The 18,695-nt window shown below is 43.7% G+C and overlaps 1 protein-coding gene across 2 annotated transcripts; it reads left to right on the top strand.

Annotated features, from left to right (window-relative positions):
- The first annotated feature begins 5,314 nt into the window (after nt 1–5,314).
- LOC121716141 (major histocompatibility complex class I-related gene protein-like) lies at nt 5,315–18,695 on the top strand. Of its 2 annotated transcripts, XM_042102369.1 has the most exons (8): nt 5,315–5,505; nt 11,913–12,176; nt 13,180–13,461; nt 13,795–14,082; nt 14,219–14,301; nt 14,412–14,442; nt 16,380–16,427; nt 18,465–18,695. In XM_042102369.1, the coding sequence occupies exons 1-8, from the start codon at nt 5,448–5,450 to the stop codon at nt 18,479–18,481; spliced, it is 1,071 nt and encodes a 356-aa protein (XP_041958303.1). In that variant the 5' UTR covers nt 5,315–5,447; the 3' UTR covers nt 18,482–18,695. The 2 variants fall into 2 exon arrangements, with proteins under 2 accessions (XP_041958303.1, XP_041958302.1); XM_042102368.1 differs by lacking the exon at nt 14,412–14,442 and having other exon boundaries at nt 14,219–14,338.

Below are 18,695 nucleotides of genomic sequence, written 5' to 3'. Positions count from 1 at the left end.
ACACTCGGCATGGCTTTTAGTATTTTGTGCTGCTATGACAGTCCACTTTTATTGACTGTTAGCAAAGTCCTTTTAGGCAAGTCCCTCCACTCGGCGGCCATATTGCAACGCTTTTTGGGGACTTATCGGGCATCTATTTCGGCAGAAATGTGCGTGCGCAAGGCTTCACATGATGGCACAACACATGATTGACACAATGTCTTCACAACACACCACATAACTGGCTCAATGTCTTCACAACACACCACATGATTGGCTCAATGTATTCACATGTCGACGTTTTGCTGTGGAAGGGGTGGGATATGTGTAGGCAACTGTCATATTGGCGTTGCAAACTAACACCATGCATTCTAGAGAAAGTCTCTGCTGTTAGTCTACTGTTTTTTTATTGCAAAATTGGAAATATCCTTGTTTGAGGTATCTTGTCAAGTTACCATAGCACTGAAATATTTCACAGGTCAAAGAACATAGACAAATTTAAAGTCTAGAAAAAAACTGTAAAACAGAAAAAAGAAAGGAAAATAGCAAACTCAAGTGTTGCAATATAAGCTTGTGAACTCAAATCCTTGTGCTGTCCTTGTGTGAGCAAAGGAGTGTGTGATACAAAATACGAAGGCATTTTCATCATCTCAATAAAATACAAATTACAAAATAGTATTTTGTATTTGAAATACGTATTTTAAATACATGTATTAGAAATACTGCCCATCCCTGATAATATTGTGTGTAGCAGTCTAGTAATTTTGCAAGGTTTGCAAGGAGAAAGGTGCGAAACAATCACTGACTGAATTTATAAAATGATAAAGAACAAAGCTCAATAACTTTTTAGGCTTTTGCCACTACACACACACACACACACAAATAGTCTGTGTTAAATAAAATAAAATGTAAAACTTATATGTCAGTCATTATACTTATATTATATTCCCTCTCTACACAGTACCTGAAAACAACACCCGATAAATCTCTCTGGATGATAGGCTATGACTGGACCTTTTCTCTCCTCTCCACCCTCCTGTTCCCTTCTAGTCCAGTTGACAGAAAGGTGAACCCGGAAATGTTGAGTACACCAAAGTTTTATGATGTGGCTGCGTCCAACCCTATGTGTGTAAGGTGCGAGTGTTCATGACTTCCCTAGCGTGTGCTATGTTCTGTGCCTATGTCCCTGCTCCCGACCTTTAATAAAGCTTTTGATTAGACAACGCTGTCTCATTAATCGTTACACTATTAAATCTGCTTAGCATCATTAGCATGCTGCACATATTTGTTAAAGCTCTTGCATTCAAGTTGAATGATCATCTCAGTACCAATGTTTCCCAAAAGGGCTTGTCCCTAGGAAAACAGTATTACCTTAAACACACATGAGGAAACTGAACAGTCCAATCAGTAGACTATGATAAGCTAGCCAACTATGCTACTTTGTTTACAATATTTCCAGGCTTCAATCAGACAGCTGAATGTGGTAGAGTTGTAATAGAAATAGTAAACCTAAAATAGAGTAGCCTGGAAAATCCAGACCCTGATAATCTAGAAAGATTAAGGTTCTGGCAAAGAGCAATGTGATGGCCCAACTCGAGGGGCGGCAACAAGCATGCATTTAAAAATCTCATGCACTGCACACAATTGGATAACACTAGACCATGTTTACTCTGAATGATTTCGGACTTCGACACAATCGGATAACACTACGACCAATGTGTACTGTCCTCCAAAGTTGCAGCGCTGTCTTCATCAGTTTAGCTGGTTCCCCGGAATGCAAGGGGAAAAAGTAACATGCCAGAGTGCCAGAGTGTCTCACAGAGACAATTCCATTGCCAGAGTGTCTCGCAGAGACAATTCCATTGTGCTCTCGCGAGAACTCTGGATTTCCAGGGTAAAGATAGAGGCTAATCTGCATAAAGTGTGCTGTCATAAATATCAGACATTCAGTATTCTCTGTTTTTATATCAGGATATAAAATAATACAGATATATTATATTGTAATCCTCTGGTGTTCTAGGGTAGGCTATTGAAATGTCTAGCCCCCCCCCTCCAAAAAAATCGAGGTTCGTATCAAACCGTGGGTCAAAAATCGCAATACGAATCAAATTGTTAGGTTGGTGTATCGTTACAGCCCAACTGTATATCGATACAGTCCTATCCTCCAAAAATCTGTCTAAATTAGACCAAAAAACTCAGCAAAATCAGCTTAATGAGAGTAAAAATGTGACCAAACCAAGTTTTGAATCTTGAAAATGTCAGATATGGACTCAGCATTTCCAGTAACCCCTAAAAACATACTAACATTGTCCATTTTGGCCAAGCAGTTCTTGTAATATGATCAATATAGGTGATTATGCTAATTTATGCTAATTAGCTCAATTACACAAATATATTTCCATCATAAAACTCTGGTATACTCAACATTTCTGGGTCCACAATGGGGCTCTATGGGCTGTCAACCGGACTATTCAGACAGTTCTGTGTGCTGTATTTGGACCCAGGGTGAAGTGGCAGGAATAGGTTTCTAAGGATAAAATCTAACTGAGAGACAGAATGATCAAATGTAAAATCTAGTTTAAATTCATGTATATTGGCTTTCAAATTAGGGCCCTTCATGTTTCCAAATACCAAATATGGTTCCATTGGTTACCCTTTTAGCATTTGACTTGTGACTTGGAAAAAAGTTTATAAATGTGTGTTAGTCAAGAATTCCTCTCTGGTTCCAAAGGCAAAATAGCCTGGACTTAGTCAATACTGAGATGGAAAGAATCATATTATAAACAACACTGACTTCAGGTGGTATTATTATGACCGCCGCGCAGCGCATGCCCAAATTTCCGTCAATGATTCCCGGGACACTGAAAGACCGGGGTACACGAAACTTGGTGGGCATGTAACCCCACATGGATAGCATGGAACCATCATTTTTCATTTTGATCTGTAGCCCCCCCGCTGGACTGGACCCCCCGAAAGGAGGGTAGGGCAGACACAGTTTTCTGTGAAAATCTCGAAAACCGTAGGGTTTAGGAGGACCATTTTTTTTTTGTATGTTGACTGAAGACTGAAGAAGACTGAAGACTGACTGCCCTGCATGCTTCTCCAGTGGCCAGACTGACTGCCCTGCATGCTTCTCCAGTAGCCGGACTGACTGTAACCACTGCTTTGCTTGTGGGGGAGAGGAACACTGTGCTGTGGGATGCTTGAAAAGACCAAAGGCGTCTAGAAACGCAACCCAGTCATGGCAAAGGGACAACCTGTGACTGGCAGTCCCACCGAGATAGCACCAGCACCAGCACAGATTAACCACAGCCTTGCCCTCAAGGTCAAGTCAATATCACAGTGAGTGGCCAAGCTTCTCAAGGTGAGAAATGTACACTGACAGTGCAGTGGATGGCCTGTGACTGCTCTTCTAGACCAGGGGTGTCAAAGTCATACAGTGGACTGGATTTGTTGGAATGAGACCTTGTGGGGGGGTGGTCACTGGCATGCTGATTATCATTGTTCAACATGGGTATCAGATTGGTGTTTGATTATATACTTCTTTATACCCACTTATGAGCAAACACGTACACATTGTGTGCTGCTGTCATATTCTGTTCTTTCTCTCTTGAAATACCTACCTTAAACAATTAAACAAACTGACACATTCTGACTAGCCTGATATTTAATTGAAAAAGGGGATTAACAATGCAAATCAAAATAACCCTCTTAATTAATAGCCAAGGAGACATCTAAACAGTTGATTTGAGCATGGCTCTGACATATTTCAACTGCAAATCATTTTCTTTGATATCGTTATTAATAATGTAAGACAACATATCAATTTTCTTTGATATCGTTATTATGACCGCCGCGCAGCGAAGCGGCGGTCATATAGGTTTAGTCAGATTTTTTTTTTCTTTTTCGCATGCCCAAATTTCCGTCAATGATTCCCGGGACACTGAAAGACCGGGGTTCACGAAACTTGGTGGGCATGTACCCCCACATGGATGGCATGGAACCGTCATTTTTCGTTTTGATCTGTAGCCCCCACACTGAACTGGACCCCCCGAAAGGAGGGTGGGGCAGACACAGTTTTCTGTGAATATCTTGAGAACTGTAGGGCCTAGGATGACCATTTTTTTCCGTATGTTTGCCTCCAGGGGTCATGTTAACCCATTCCATGTGCACACATGTGCACAAACAGATACACACACACACACACACACATACATTCACAGTAATCATACGTATGACACATACTAACACAGTAGACATATGTACGCTTGCATGCACAGGCACATACGCAGGCACACACACAAGCACGCACACACACAAACACACACACACACACACACACACACACACACACACACACTCACACACACACACACACACACACACATAACATAAACATAACACAAACAATCAAGAATTTCTCAGAATTATGAACAGACAAGATGGAGGTGGGGTTGTATAAAATGAATTTTACATGTGAAATCTATGAACTAATCATGTTTTGGTACTTGTTGTCTAGCAGATACCAGTGAGAATTGAGTGTGGATAATGCAATTTAGTGAGACAGAATCATATAGGCCTTTCAGCGTGATTTCTTTTTGTGGAAAAAATGTGCTGGACTGGGCGGCGGTCATATTTTGTACCGCTCTGCGGTACATCTAGTTGTAAATATAACATCATTCTAACCGTCTGTTTTTATTCTATCAATACACGTGTGTTCTCACTTACTGTGTTCTATTACTAATAATAGTTGCCAAACTCTTAAAGCACTTTGAGCTGCATACTGTGAGAAGTGCAAATGTCTTTTTTATGATTATTTATGATATGGAGCAAACATCACATTGAGAGATAAAATGTCTCTAATTAATAAGTGATCATATGTAAAATGTTGTCAGGATGTCACCAATCTGCAAAATAAATCCCCATTACTGCTTGCTTGCTGTGACGATGTGGGGTTTGGCACCTCCTCATCACAAATGGTGCTTAACCAGCTGAGGATCTAATGATAGTGGTGAAAGTTAAAAAGAAGCCACTGGTACAAAGACAGACCTCCTAAAACATATTGTTTACTAGATTGGTCATAGGAAAGGAGCAAGGTGACATCACACTGCTTATGGGAAGACATAAAAGAGCAGGTCCCAAAACCACATGGAGACAGAGCTGGGACACACTTGGGGAACCAATCATAGATCACTGAAAATGAAATCCCATGGTTCTCTGTATTTTTGCTTTCATCAGCCATTCAGGGTGAAAAATTTGGCATGCAGTCAAGCAAGATGAGCAGGAAGCAGACATTGTATAAATAGACTTGTGGTTTGTGTTGGAACTGCCTGTCTCCCAAGCAGGGAGTAAAACACTTTTTCTTTATCAGTAAAATAAGAAGTATTATTGCTCTGGATAATAGTACTTATCGCTGGATTTGTGGAAGGAGAAGATATTGTAACTGTTTCGAACACAACTTGATCAGGATGTACAGGTGGCAGATATTTTTGGCTCTTTTCTCACTTGTCAAAGCTGCGGATACAGGTAATGATGATAATCAAAAAAGATAATCAAATATAATGTAATGAAGATAATCAAATATATGACTTGTTATGGTTTTGCAGTGTCCTACTGTGTTGCGTAGTATCCTACTGATAGTTTAGAATATTAATATTAACTAGATGTACCGCAGAGTGGTACAAAATATGACTGCCGCCCATTTCAGCACATTTTTTCCACAAAAAGAAATCACGCTGAAAGGCCTATATGATTCTAACTGTCTCACTAAATTGCATTATCCACACTCAATTCTCACTGGTATCTGCTAGACAACAAGTACCAAAACATGATTAGTTCAGAGATTTCACATGTAAAATTCATTTTATACAACCCCATCTCCATCTTGCCTGTTCATAATTCTGAGAAATTCTTGATTGTTTGCATTATGTTTATGTTATGTGTGTGGGTGTGTGTGTGTGTGTGTGTGTGTGTTTGTGTGTGTGTGTGTGTGTGTGTGTGTGCGTGCTTGTGCGTGTGCCTGCGTATGTGCCTGTGCATGCAAGCGTACATATGTCTACTGTGTGAGTATGTGTCATACGTATGAAAAACGATGGTTCCATGTTATCCATGTGGGGTTACATGCCCACCAATTTTCGTGTACCCCGGTCTTTCAGTGTCCCGGGACTCATTGACAGAAATTTGGGCATGCGAAAAAGAAAAAAAAAAAAATCTGACTAAACCTATATGACCGCCGCTTCGCTGCGCGGCGGTCATAATAACGATATCAAAGAAAGTTGATATGTTGTCTTACATTATTAATAACGATATCAAAGAAAATGATTTGCAGTTGAAATATGTCAGAGCCATGCTCAAATCAACTGTTTAGATGTCTCCTTGGCTATTAATTAAGAGGGTTATTTTGATTTGCATTGTTAATCCCCTTTTTCAATTAAATATCAGGCTAGTCAGAATGTGTCAGTTTGTTTAATTGTTTAAGGTAGGTATTTCAAGAGAGAAAGAACAGAATATGACAGCAGTACACAATGTGTACGTGTTTGCTCATAAGTGGGTATAAAGAAGTATATAATCAAACACCAATCTGATACCCATGTTGAACAATGATAATCAGCATGCCAGTGACCACCCCCCCCCACAAGGTCTCATTCCAACAAATCCAGTCCACTGTATGACTTTGACACCCCTGGTCTAGAAGAGCAGTCACAGGCCATCCACTGCACTGTCAGTGTACATTTCTCACCTTGAGAAGCTTGGCCACTCACTGTGATATTGACTTGACCTCGAGGGCAAGGCTGTGGTTAATCTGTGCTGGTGCTGGTGCTATCTCGGTGGGACTGCCAGTCACAGGTTGTCCCTTTGCCATGACTGGGTTGCGTTTCTAGACGCCTTTGGTCTTTTCAAGCATCCCACAGCACAGTGTTATTCTCCCCCACAAGCAAAGCAGTGGTTACAGTCAGTCCGGTTACTGGAGAAGCATGCAGGGCAGTCAGTCTGGCCACTGGAGAAGCATGCAGGGCAGTCAGTCTGGCCACTAGAGAAGGATGCAGGGCAGCCAGTCTGGCCACTGGAGAAGCATGCAGGGCAGTCAGTCTGGTCACTGGAGAAGCATGCAGTCTGGCCACTGGAGAAGCATGTACAGCAGGGCAGTCAGTCTGGCCACTGGAGAAGCATGTACAGCAGGGCAGCCAGTCTGGCCACTGGAGAAGCATGCAGGGCAGTCAGTCTGGTCACTGGAGAAGCATGCAGGGTAGCCAGTCTGGCCACTGGAGAAGCATGCAGGGCAGCCAGTCTGGCCACTGGAGAAGCATGTACAGCAGGGCAGCCAGTCTGGCCACTGGAGAAGCATGCAGGGCAGCCAGTCTGGCCACTGGAGAAGCATGCAGGGCAGTCAGTCTGGTCACTGGAGAAGCATGCAGGGCAGCCAGTCTGGTCACTGGAGAAGCATGCAGTCTGGCCACTGGAGAAGCATGTACAGCAGGGCATCCAGTCTGGTCACTGGAGAAGCATGCAGGGCAGTCAGCCTGGTCACTGGAGAAGCATGTACAGCAGGGCAGCCAGTCTGGCCACTGGAGAAGCATGCAGGGCAGCCAGTCTGGTCACTGGAGAAGCATGCAGGGCAGTCAGTCTGGCCACTGGAGAAGCATGTACAGCAGGGCAGCCAGTCTGGCCACTGGAGAAGCATGCAGGGCAGCCAGTCTGGTCACTGGAGAAGCATGCAGGGCAGTCAGTCTGGCCACTGGAGAAGCATGCAGGGCAGTCAGTCTGGTCACTGGAGAAGCATGTACAGCAGGGCAGCCAGTCTGGCCACTGGAGAAGCATGCAGGGCAGCCAGTCTGGTCACTGGAGAAGCATGCAGTCTGGTCACTGGAGAAGCATGTACAGCAGGGCAGCCAGTCTGGTCACTGGAGAAGCATGCAGGGCAGTCAGTCTGGTCACTGGAGAAGCATGCAGGGCAGTCAGTCTGGTCACTGGAGAAGCATGTACAGCAGGGCAGCCAGTCTGGCCACTGGAGAAGCATGCAGGGCAGCCAGTCTGGTCACTGGAGAAGCATGCAGGGCAGTCAGTCTGGCCACTGGAGAAGCATGTACAGCAGGGCAGCCAGTCTGGTCACTGGAGAAGCATGCAGGGCAGTCAGTCTGGTCACTGGAGAAGCATGTACAGCAGGGCAGCCAGTCTGGCCACTGGAGAAGCATGCAGGGCAGCCAGTCTGGTCACTGGAGAAGCATGCAGGGCAGCCAGTCTGGCCACTGGAGAAGCATGCAGGGCAGCCAGTCTGGTCACTGGAGAAGCATGTACAGCAGGGCAGCCAGTCTGGCCACTGGAGAAGCATGCAGGGCAGTCAGTCTGGTCACTGGAGAAGCATGTACAGCAGGGCAGCCAGTCTGGCCACTGGAGAAGCATGCAGGGCAGCCAGTCTGGTCACTGGAGAAGCATGCAGGGCAGCCAGTCTGGCCACTGGAGAAGCATGCAGGGCAGCCAGTCTGGTCACTGGAGAAGCATGTACAGCAGGGCAGCCAGTCTGGCCACTGGAGAAGCATGCAGGGCAGCCAGTCTGGTCACTGGAGAAGCATGCAGGGCAGCCAGTCTGGCCACTGGAGAAGCATGCAGGGCAGTCAGTCTGGTCACTGGAGAAGCATGCAGGGCAGTCAGTCTGGTCACTGGAGAAGCATGCAGTCTGGCCACTGGAGAAGCATGTACAGCAGGGCAGCCAGTCTGGTCACTGGAGAAGCATGCAGGGCAGTCAGTCTGGTCACTGGAGAAGCATGTACAGCAGGGCAGCCAGTCTGGCCACTGGAGAAGCATGCAGGGCAGCCAGTCTGGTCACTGGAGAAGCATGCAGTCTGGCCACTGGAGAAGCATGTACAGCAGGGCAGCCAGTCTGGTCACTGGAGAAGCATGCAGGGCAGTCAGTCTGGTCACTGGAGAAGCATGTACAGCAGGGCAGCCAGTCTGGCCACTGGAGAAGCATGCAGGGCAGCCAGTCTGGTCACTGGAGAAGCATGCAGGGCAGTCAGTCTGGCCACTGGAGAAGCATGTACAGCAAGGCAGCCAGTCTGGCCACTGGAGAAGCATGCAGGGCAGCCAGTCTGGTCACTGGAGAAGTATGCAGGGCAGCCAGTCTGGCCACTGGAGAAGCATGTACAGCAGGGCAGCCAGTCTGGCCACTGGAGAAGCATGTACAGCAGGGCAGCCAGTTTGGTCACTGGAGAAGCATGCAGTCTGGCCACTGGAGAAGCATGTACAGCAGGGCAGCCAGTCTGGTCACTGGAGAAGCATGCAGTCTGGCCACTGGAGAAGCATGTACAGCAGGGCAGCCAGTCTGGTCACTGGAGAAGCATGCACAGTAGGGCAGCCAGTTTGGTCACTGGAGAAGCATGTACAGCAGGGCAGCCAGTCTGGTCACTGGAGAAGCATGCAGTCTGGCCACTGGAGAAACATGTACAGCAGGGCAGCCTGTCTGGTCACTGGAGAAGCATGCACAGCAGGGCAGCCAGTTTGGTCACTGGAGAAGCATGCACAGCAGGGCAGCCAGTCTGGTCACTGGAGAAGCATGCACAGCAGGGCAGCCAGTCTGGCCACTGGAGAAGCATGCACAGCAGGGCAGCCAGTCTGGTCACTGGAGAACCATGCAGGGCAGCCAGTCTGGTCACTGGAGAAGCATGCACGGCAGGGCAGCATGTACAGCAGGGCAGCACCAGGGATCCTCTCTTACTGGTCTGTTCTGCTCTGGGACATCAGCAGTCACAATGAGGCCGAGGCTCAGGGGTGGATGCTTCACTGATGCAATAGCATTAGACTGGAGGGAGCTTACAACCATGTGTCAGGGCCTGAACTTGAGCACTCAGCTGTGGAGGAACACGTTTGTGTCAGGGCCTGAGTACTTGAGCACGCAGCTGTGGAGGAACACGTTTGTGTCTCATACCTGATATCCACATCCATCTGTTGGGACGTGAACACTAGGGATCTATGTGTTCTGTATTTGTCAGAATGTATTTTAAAATAAAATACTAATACACTAAATTGAAATAATTTAAAATCAAAATAAACTAGAAATGTAATGCCAGAGGAATTACAATAGTGGATGGAAAGCTGCTGGGTTAATGTTGGTGGGGAGATTTCTGAAAAAAAAACATTGAATCACTTCATCTTTGCGTTCATACAAACCCTTGTACCAAAAAACCTTGTGCGTCAGGCATTCTTGAGATATCACACTCAAGGTGGGTTTGGCCTTGACATTTGACTTCATCATTGAGTCCATACAAATGTTCACACCAAATTTGAAGCATGTGCGTCAAGCCGTTCTGAAGTTGTGACACAAGCATGAAAGCTGGCCTTTGGAAAATGTAATTCAGAGTATGCAATGCAAGACTACTGTACCTGCAAAACGGGGCTTTCAGTTGGTGTTGATGACTGCTCATTCTGCAGCCAGCTAACAATTACTTTGTCAATGTTAAAATAATTGAATCAACGTCGCACTGCAACATTTATTCTACATCACTTTTGCACCCTTCATTAATATTAAAGCAACGTTGAAATTCTAACTACAGATCAATGGGATTTCAATGGTATTTCCACTAAAATGAATATTGAAACAATGTTGAAATTACAACCAAACTAAAGATCAACGTGATTTCAGTGCTATTTCAATTGATATTAAATATTAAATTGATATTAGCCTAATCTGGCAAAATATTGGGAAATTTGGGAAACATATTGGGAAATGTATTTTGAAAACACTCAAAATACATTTTTCAACGAAGCATGAAATCACTTTGCAAATCAGCTTTTTTTACCACAAACATTTAGCATATGAAAACTATCTAGTGGTAGCCTGGTCCTACCAGACTCGCGTACGTACATTTCATTTGTACAGAGAGTCTGGCCACTCTCCATTGCCAAGCGTTAACTTCCTTGAAGGCGGGTACTCTGTTGAAGTTTAAAGCTATTGGATCCAATGAGCCACTCTGGATCTGCCATAACCAATCGCTAACGTTTGGTCGGGACGTATGTCATGCTCAAACTAGTGTACGACCTCAACGTCATCTCCCTCTGTTCTCTGATTGGACAGGTAAAATTTGGCTGGAGAAAACCCGTGAATATACCGAAAACCCAAACGATGTACTGAAGGAAAATGACAATTGAGCGGAAGTATGTAGGGAGGCGGAGCCAGGCTAATATAGTGTGGCAGTTACTGTAAGCACAAAAATGTTGTTGATGAAGCCTGTCGTAGAAACAATGGTGTCCAAACTGTCTGTCTCTGTGAACCTATTTGTCGCTAGGAAGTTTGTGTAAAAAACTGTGTAATGCTTTGTTACAAACTGGCATTGCTATGTATTGTAGCAATAGTTAACAAACAGAGACAATAGCTCTCCCTTCATCAATCTGTTTACTGATATTGTTGTAACTGATATCAGATGTATTGTCGTCAATTTGCCTACTATGTACTTTGAATTCTTTTCTGTGTAGGAGGGGAAGATCTTTGAGAACAATCATGCTTCCAGCGATGTTAGTGTGGTGGGAAGTGTTTCAATATGGTGACCGTATGTCATGAGGACGGGTTATGGTCACGGGTTGAGTGTGTTGTCATGGGGCAATTATTCCACTGTTTAAGCTCGAGCTTGCTGTATGTAGAAAATAGCTTTCTGATCTGTGATTCAAGGACATTTATTTGAGAGGCCCAGTAGGTTCCCATAGCATGTGTGTTGTCTGTAGGCCTGACTGCTTCAGTGAATGTGTTGCATTAGAGCCTCCTAATATGCCTCCATGTTGACTCTCAGTTTCTCACAGCCTGCTAATATGCCTCCATCTAAACCCTCACAGCCTGCTAATATGCCTCCATCTAAACCCTCAGGTTCTCACAGCCTGCTAATATGCCTCCATCTAAACCCTCAGGTTCTCACAGCCTGCTAATATGCCTCCATCTAAACCCTCAGGTTCTCACTCCTTATGGATCATGGGAACATACATCAGAGGAAAGACTCCGTTTCCAGAATTCTCAGTGTATCTGATGTTGGATGATATTGAGTTTGGGTACTATGACTCAAATGAAAACAAAGCAATACACAGAGACATCCATGATGCCCCGTACAACATAGTTGATGCAGAAGATATAGATTTTGCTTCATACTTTGAAAATTTGTATGACCGAGTTAAGCTTAGATCATCCAATGTAAAGGACTACTTCAACCATACAAATGGTAAGCTGATCAATAAGAAACAGTGTCTGTACATTAAAAGTCGATAATAATAACTAACAAGCAATCAGCTGAAAGCAAGACTTAACATGCAAATGTTTGTACTAATAAAAGTGATATACATGCTATGCTATATTGCTATCGCCTGATGTGTTGGACTTTCGGCATCATTGTTCTATTTGGTGGGGTTGTCATTCCTATATCAAGGCATATCATTCCTAGAGTCCGTTCCATATGCTCTTACCACCTTTAGTCCACTCAGCAATGTTGTGATTATTGATACATACACCTACATACAAGGTGCAGTCAGCGATCACATGTGATTTCAAGCCCATAGCATTTTTGCCACATTTGACATTCATCCTCTCACAATCCGCTAGCTGCCCATTCCAGCAGCCCAGGCTCCACTTATTGGACACAGTGGGTGGGCACCTTGTCCCCCAGACAAAAACAAAACCCAGTGTGGTGTTTCTCTGGGAATACTGAAGGGAGGAGTGAGCTACGTCTCTGGTGTGTTTTGTTTGGTCCTTGTGTAACGGAGGCGAACTGAGCTAGCGTGCTAGTTGCCCGTGTAAATTCTCACACCCCTAACCTTAAGAGCGCTTCTAACCGCTGAGGCGGAAGCCTGGACTTTTAGCGTGGTTAGAGCGTTCATCTCCCATGCCGGTGTGTGTAGAGGTGGCGGGTTCGAGGGCCGTGAGCGGCGGACCAATTACGACCTCTGTTACACTTGCTTAATATATAATATGTTGTTTTTGACAGAAGAGTCCGGTAATAAATTTAAATATAAACAAACAAACAAATGTGACTTCCTGCTCGATCGCTGACTACACCTTTAAGCTTTTTTGTGGGAGGGTTTTGTGCAGGATGTTATTCTTCAAACCATAAAGTCATTTAATAATAATATTTTAAGAATGTTTTAGAAAAGTTGTAAAATATTTTGAAAAGTTTATGAAAAAGAAACCGTGGTTAATGTGTCCATTTGGAAACGTTGATGTTTTCCCAGATGTTTATGTTTATCAGAGAGCTATTGGATGTGAGCTACTGGGCGATGATCGTCCAGGACCAATGTATACTAAGGATGCTTACAATGGGGAGACTGTAGTTGTAGACCAATACGATGCAGATCAGGATGCTCTTCGCATTAATTGGAGATGGCCAGATATAAAGGATAAAACATGGATTCAACAAATCAACCTCCCCTTGCAGTACAGAGTCCTTTACCCCACCTGCATCAATTTTCTCCAAAGGCATCTGGTCAAACAAAAGAACCGTGTTCTGAAAAAAGGTAACCATTGTGCAGTGCTTGATAGGAGACTACTGAGCTCCCTGTAGACCTCCTCAATACATTTATCAGAAACCAACAGTGATTATGCAACAATGTGTTGTGACATGATATTGGCAATGAAAAACAAAAACAGGTTTTGACAAAAGATTTTATGACATGCAGCCATTTATCACAGGAATTATCTAATGAGTGTGTAGTTGCACATTTCTAAAATATTGCATACTGCATTTAGTATTCCATTGTAACACCAAACCCAGTCAGACACCAATCAAAGAATCTGTGACATATTGATGGTAGTACCATGCTGTTTAATAATCTTTTCCCACCACACAGTGAAGCCCAGAGTCAGGCTCCTCCAGAAGACACTCCCAGACTGTGGAGGGGCCAAAGTGACCTGCCTGGCCACTGGTTTCTACCCCCGTCACATCAACCTGACCCTGCTCAGAGACGGCCAGCCTGTGTCTGACCACCAGATCATTGGGGGGGAGCTGCTACCTAATGGAGATGAGACGTATCAGATGAGGAAGAGCCTGGAGGTCAGCGCAGAGGAACTACAGCATCATCACTACACCTGCACAGCTGAACACCTCAGCCTGGACAACAAGCTGGACATTGGCTTAGGTATTACCTGGATGTCAGGAGTATGTTTTGTGTTAAACCCTTACTGTATTGTGTGAGTTAAACCCTTACTGTATTGTAATATTTATAACAACAATATACAACAATATTAATATTATTTTTTTACTGTTGCTGGCAGAGCGTGAGTGGGATTCAGGAACAACAATCATATTATCATCTGTGAAGGCTGTGGCAGTGTTGGTGTGTGTGGTTGGAGCCACCTGTGCCGTCATTATATGGTGGTGGAGGAGACGCACAGGTACAGCACACCTGTGTTATCATTATATGTTGGTGGAGGAGAAGATGCACAGGTACAGTAGTACACCTGTGTTATCATTATATGGTGGAGGAGGAGACGCACAGGTACAGCACACCTGTGTTATCATTATATGGTGGTGGAGGAGACGCACAGGTACAGCACACCTGTGTTATCATTATATGGTGGTGGAGGAGACGCACAGGTACAGTACACCTGTGTTATCATTATATGGTGGAGGAGGAGACGCACAGGTACAGTACACCTGTGTTATCATTATATGGTGGAGGAGGAGGAGACGCACAGGTACAGCACACCTGTGTTATCATTATATGGTGGAGGAGGAGGAGACACACAGGTACATTACATCAGTGGCTACTGTGGTTCTAACTGGCTATTTGGTTTGGAGTCATTCAGGCATCAGTGAGCTTGCCGAAGTGAACTGCTATGCTGGCATATTATAAGATATCACTAGAAAGTTAGTCACTATTGTGTTGTAGGTAACAAAAGCCTTGCCCTGACCTTCATTTATGGGGCAGCCGTGGCCTACTGGTTAGCGCTTCGGACTTGTAACCGGAGGGTTGCCGGTTCGAACCTCGACCAGTAGGCACGGCTGAATTGCCCTTGAGCAAGGCACCTAACCCCTCACTGCTCCCCGAGCGCCGCTGTTGTTGCAGGCAGCTCACTGCGCCAGGATTAGTGTGTGCTTCACCTCACTGTGTGTTCACTGTGTGCTGAGTGTGTTTCACTAATTCACGGATTGGGATAAATGCAGAGACCAAATTTCCCTCACGGGATCAAAAGAGTATATATACTTATACTTATACTTAATTCATGGATTGGGATAAATGCAGAGACCAAATTTCCCTTACGGGATTAATAGAGTATATAGATAGATACATACTAAATACAAATTATACTAAATAACACTTACTCTAAATCAAGTCTAAAACAGTATCCACATAGTGGGTGATTAAGCATGAGACGCTTGCAATGACTGAGGCAGGGACTGAGCCTGTGATTCTCTGTGCATAGTAAGGTAAGGTGTGTGTCATGGTGATGGTGCAAATGAGTAAGTTAGGCAAATGAGGCAAGGTAATATAAAAAAAAAAATATATAAAAAAAAAAAAAAAAAAAAAAAAAAAAAAAAATATATATATATATATATATATATATATATATATATATATATATATATATATATATATATATGTATATATTAAGTAAAGGTATAAGTGTGGCCACAATCCGGCTGCGGGATGGAGAGAGGGGTTATGCATATGTGCTAATATAGCACGCAAACAGTGAAGCAGTAAGACAGTGGTAAAAGTGGCTAGTGGACAGACAGTACACAAACATGGAGAGGGTGGAGAGGCAGACAGACTATATATACGTATATACTTATACTTATATTGATAATGAAAGTTGCTAGGTTGTTAATCGCCTATAGAGGGCCGCTCAGACAATGACTGAAGTACCGTTTGTCATCTTATGAGGTTATGTGCCATCAAATGATTTTGGAAATGTTAAGTACATTAAGGTAAAAAAACTCTTAAGGGTGAATTTCACATAGACTTCACACCATCTGGTACTAATATCCATAGTCTCATAAAAAACATTAAAGTAGTACTAATGCCATGATTATGCCAATCATTATATGGTCATAAATGTCATGAATGTTTGGACTCTCTGTGGAACATCTTTCCCTATTTCAGACAGTTAAACAGGAATATTAGTAGAAATAGGGGGAGGGGGCAGTAAACAGCACTACACTTTTTGAAATGTAGTCAGTTTTGAATCGTTTATTTTTGGTGGCTGCAGTGAAATCAGGAATTACATCATATCATTCAAAACATCCGTTCAGACTTTGCTCTGTGTAATTCTGTGTAGTTCCATCTGCCCTTCATCTCCCATGCACATGTAAGAAGATAGCCTTGGGGAACCAGATGAACCAGTTAGATGAACTCATGGGTTTATAATGTTTTTGTTGTGTTATGTTCCGTATCCTTCACCTGTTGACTTGTGATGTATCACTGTTTCATAGGTCAGGGCTCCCAGGCATCACAGTCGAGTACCTACATGTCTGCTCCAAGTGAGTAGCTCCTACAAAGTGCACACACACACACACACACACACACACACACACACACAAACACACACACACACACACACACACACACACACATACACACATACACACACACACACCTAAGCTAAATCGTCAGTGGCTGACACAAATTTTGCCCAAACCTGTTATAGATGCTCTATATAAAAAAGTGGTGATTTCTTGTGGCTTTGTTTGAGGGCAAAAATAGCTGAATGTATTTCATTGTGGTAGCAGTACTATGCACCTGCATCCCTTACATGCATGAGCTGCTGGATGCTGTACTGATCACTGAAGTAGACTTATTAGGATGTTGTACTGATCACTGAAGTAGACTTATTAGGATGCTATACTGATCACTGAAGTAGACTTATTAGGATGCTGTACTGATCACTGAATAGACTTATTAGGATGCTGTACTGATCACTGAAGTAGACTTATTAGGATGCTGTACTGATCACTGAAGTAGACTTATTAGGATGCTGATCACTGAAGATAGACTTATTAAGATGCTGTACTGATCACTGAAGATAGATAGATACTTTATTGATTCCCAGGGGGAATTCAAGGTCTCAGTAGCAGACAACACACACACATTCACTAACAACAGAAAAAGTAATTAGAAGTATATAATATAAAAAACACAACTAAGCAATAAGGACAGTAGAAGATAAAGAATATACTAAACTAATATACAAATTATACTAAATAACACTTAATCTAATTAAAAAAACAGTATCCACATAGTGGGTGATTAATCATCAAGAGGCGCTTGCAATGACTGAGGCAGGGACTGAGCCTGTGATTCTCTGTGCATAGTAAGGTATGGTAAGGTGCTCTGTGTGAGTGAGTGTCATGGTGATGGTGCAAATGAGTCCAACAGTGCAACAGTGCAAGAATAAAGTCTATATATCTATATGTCTATATATATAACTATATTAAGAAAAGGTATAAGTGTGGCCACAGTTCGGCTGTGGCATGGAGGGAGGGGTTATGCATATGTGCCAATATAGCACGCAACAGTGAGGCAGAAAGACAGTGGTAAAAAGTGGCTAGTGGACAGACAGTTCCAAACATAGAGGGGGTGAAGAGGCAGACAGACTATGCGGAGAAGTCTATCTCTCCTCTTCCCTTACTGTAAGTGAAGCATTAAACAGTTCAATGGCCCTGGGGACAAATGACTTCCTCAGTCTGTCTGTTGTGCAAAGCAGTGAGCGAAGTCTCCAGCTGATCAGGCTCTTCTGCTTTGCTGTGGAGTGGATGACACTCATTGTCCAAGATGTTGATCAGTTTGTTCAGGGTCCTTTTGTCAGATAGTGAAGTGATGCACTCCAGTTCAGCTCCCACTACAGAGCTAGCTTTCCTTACCAGCCTGTCAAGTCGTCCCGCATCCTTCTTCTTTGAGGAGCTTGCTGCACACATTGAAGGACCGCATCCTCCTCAGGAAGTACAGCCTGCTCTGCCCTTTCTTGTAGAGTGCGTCAGTGTTGGCTGACCAGTCCAGTTTATTGTCCAGGTGGAGACCCAGATACTTGTAGGTGCTTACCACCTCCACATTGACCCCATCAATGGAGACTGGTAGCAGAGTGGGCTTAGACCTGCGGAAATCCACCACCATCTCCTTGGTCTTTGAAGTGTTGAGTTGAAGATGATTGAGTAGGCTGAAATTGACTGATTAGTAGTATTGAAGTAGACTGATTAGGATGCTGTACTGATCACTGAAGTAGACTGATTAGGATGCTGTACTGATCACTGGTGCTTATTAGGATTATTAGGATGCTGTACTGAACGCTGGTGTTTATTAGGACTTATTAGGATGGCTTTACTGATCACTGGCGCTTATTAGGACTTATTGGGATGGCTTTACTGATCACTGGCATTTATTAGGACTATTGGGATGGCTGTTCCCTTGCCTCTTGTTTGGGAGTTTGAGAGCCACATTTGGATTTGAAGAGGGAATGTAAATCATGAAGACGACTGTTGTGTTTGAACCAAACTGACGGCCTTTTCTTCTCTTCTCCGTAGGTGCAGATCTGGACTGAAGAGAAATGATGGAGCAAAAAACACGTCGTAAAGATGCTTCATGTCAAGTTCATGCAAATCATCTTTCAGAGATGCATTTAACACTGCTTGAGAATTGTTCCTTTTAAGCTCATCCTTGTTTTTCTTCAATCTCAACCTTATTATTCATGAAAAGAATGTTCAAAGTTAAGATATGTTGAGATATGTTTGTGGTAAAAACACATTTTCACTGTT

The sequence above is a fragment of the Alosa sapidissima genome, chromosome 8, assembly GCF_018492685.1.
Source record: "Alosa sapidissima isolate fAloSap1 chromosome 8, fAloSap1.pri, whole genome shotgun sequence".
NCBI lineage: Eukaryota > Metazoa > Chordata > Actinopteri > Clupeiformes > Clupeidae > Alosa > Alosa sapidissima.
The sequence above is the reverse complement of the archived record's forward strand: the minus strand, read 5'-3'. Positions and strand labels throughout refer to the sequence as shown.

Bases quoted from the DNA above. Each gene is read 5' to 3' on its own strand.
- LOC121716141 (XM_042102368.1), top strand. From the start codon at position 5,448: ATGTACAGGTGGCAGATATTTTTGGCTCTTTTCTCACTTGTCAAAGCT. The intron at 13,462-13,794 runs GTAACCATTGTG...CCCACCACACAG, and splicing joins GAACCGTGTTCTGAAAAAAG to TGAAGCCCAGAGTCAGGCTC. The intron at 14,083-14,218 runs GTATTACCTGGA...TGTTGCTGGCAG, and splicing joins CAAGCTGGACATTGGCTTAG to AGCGTGAGTGGGATTCAGGA.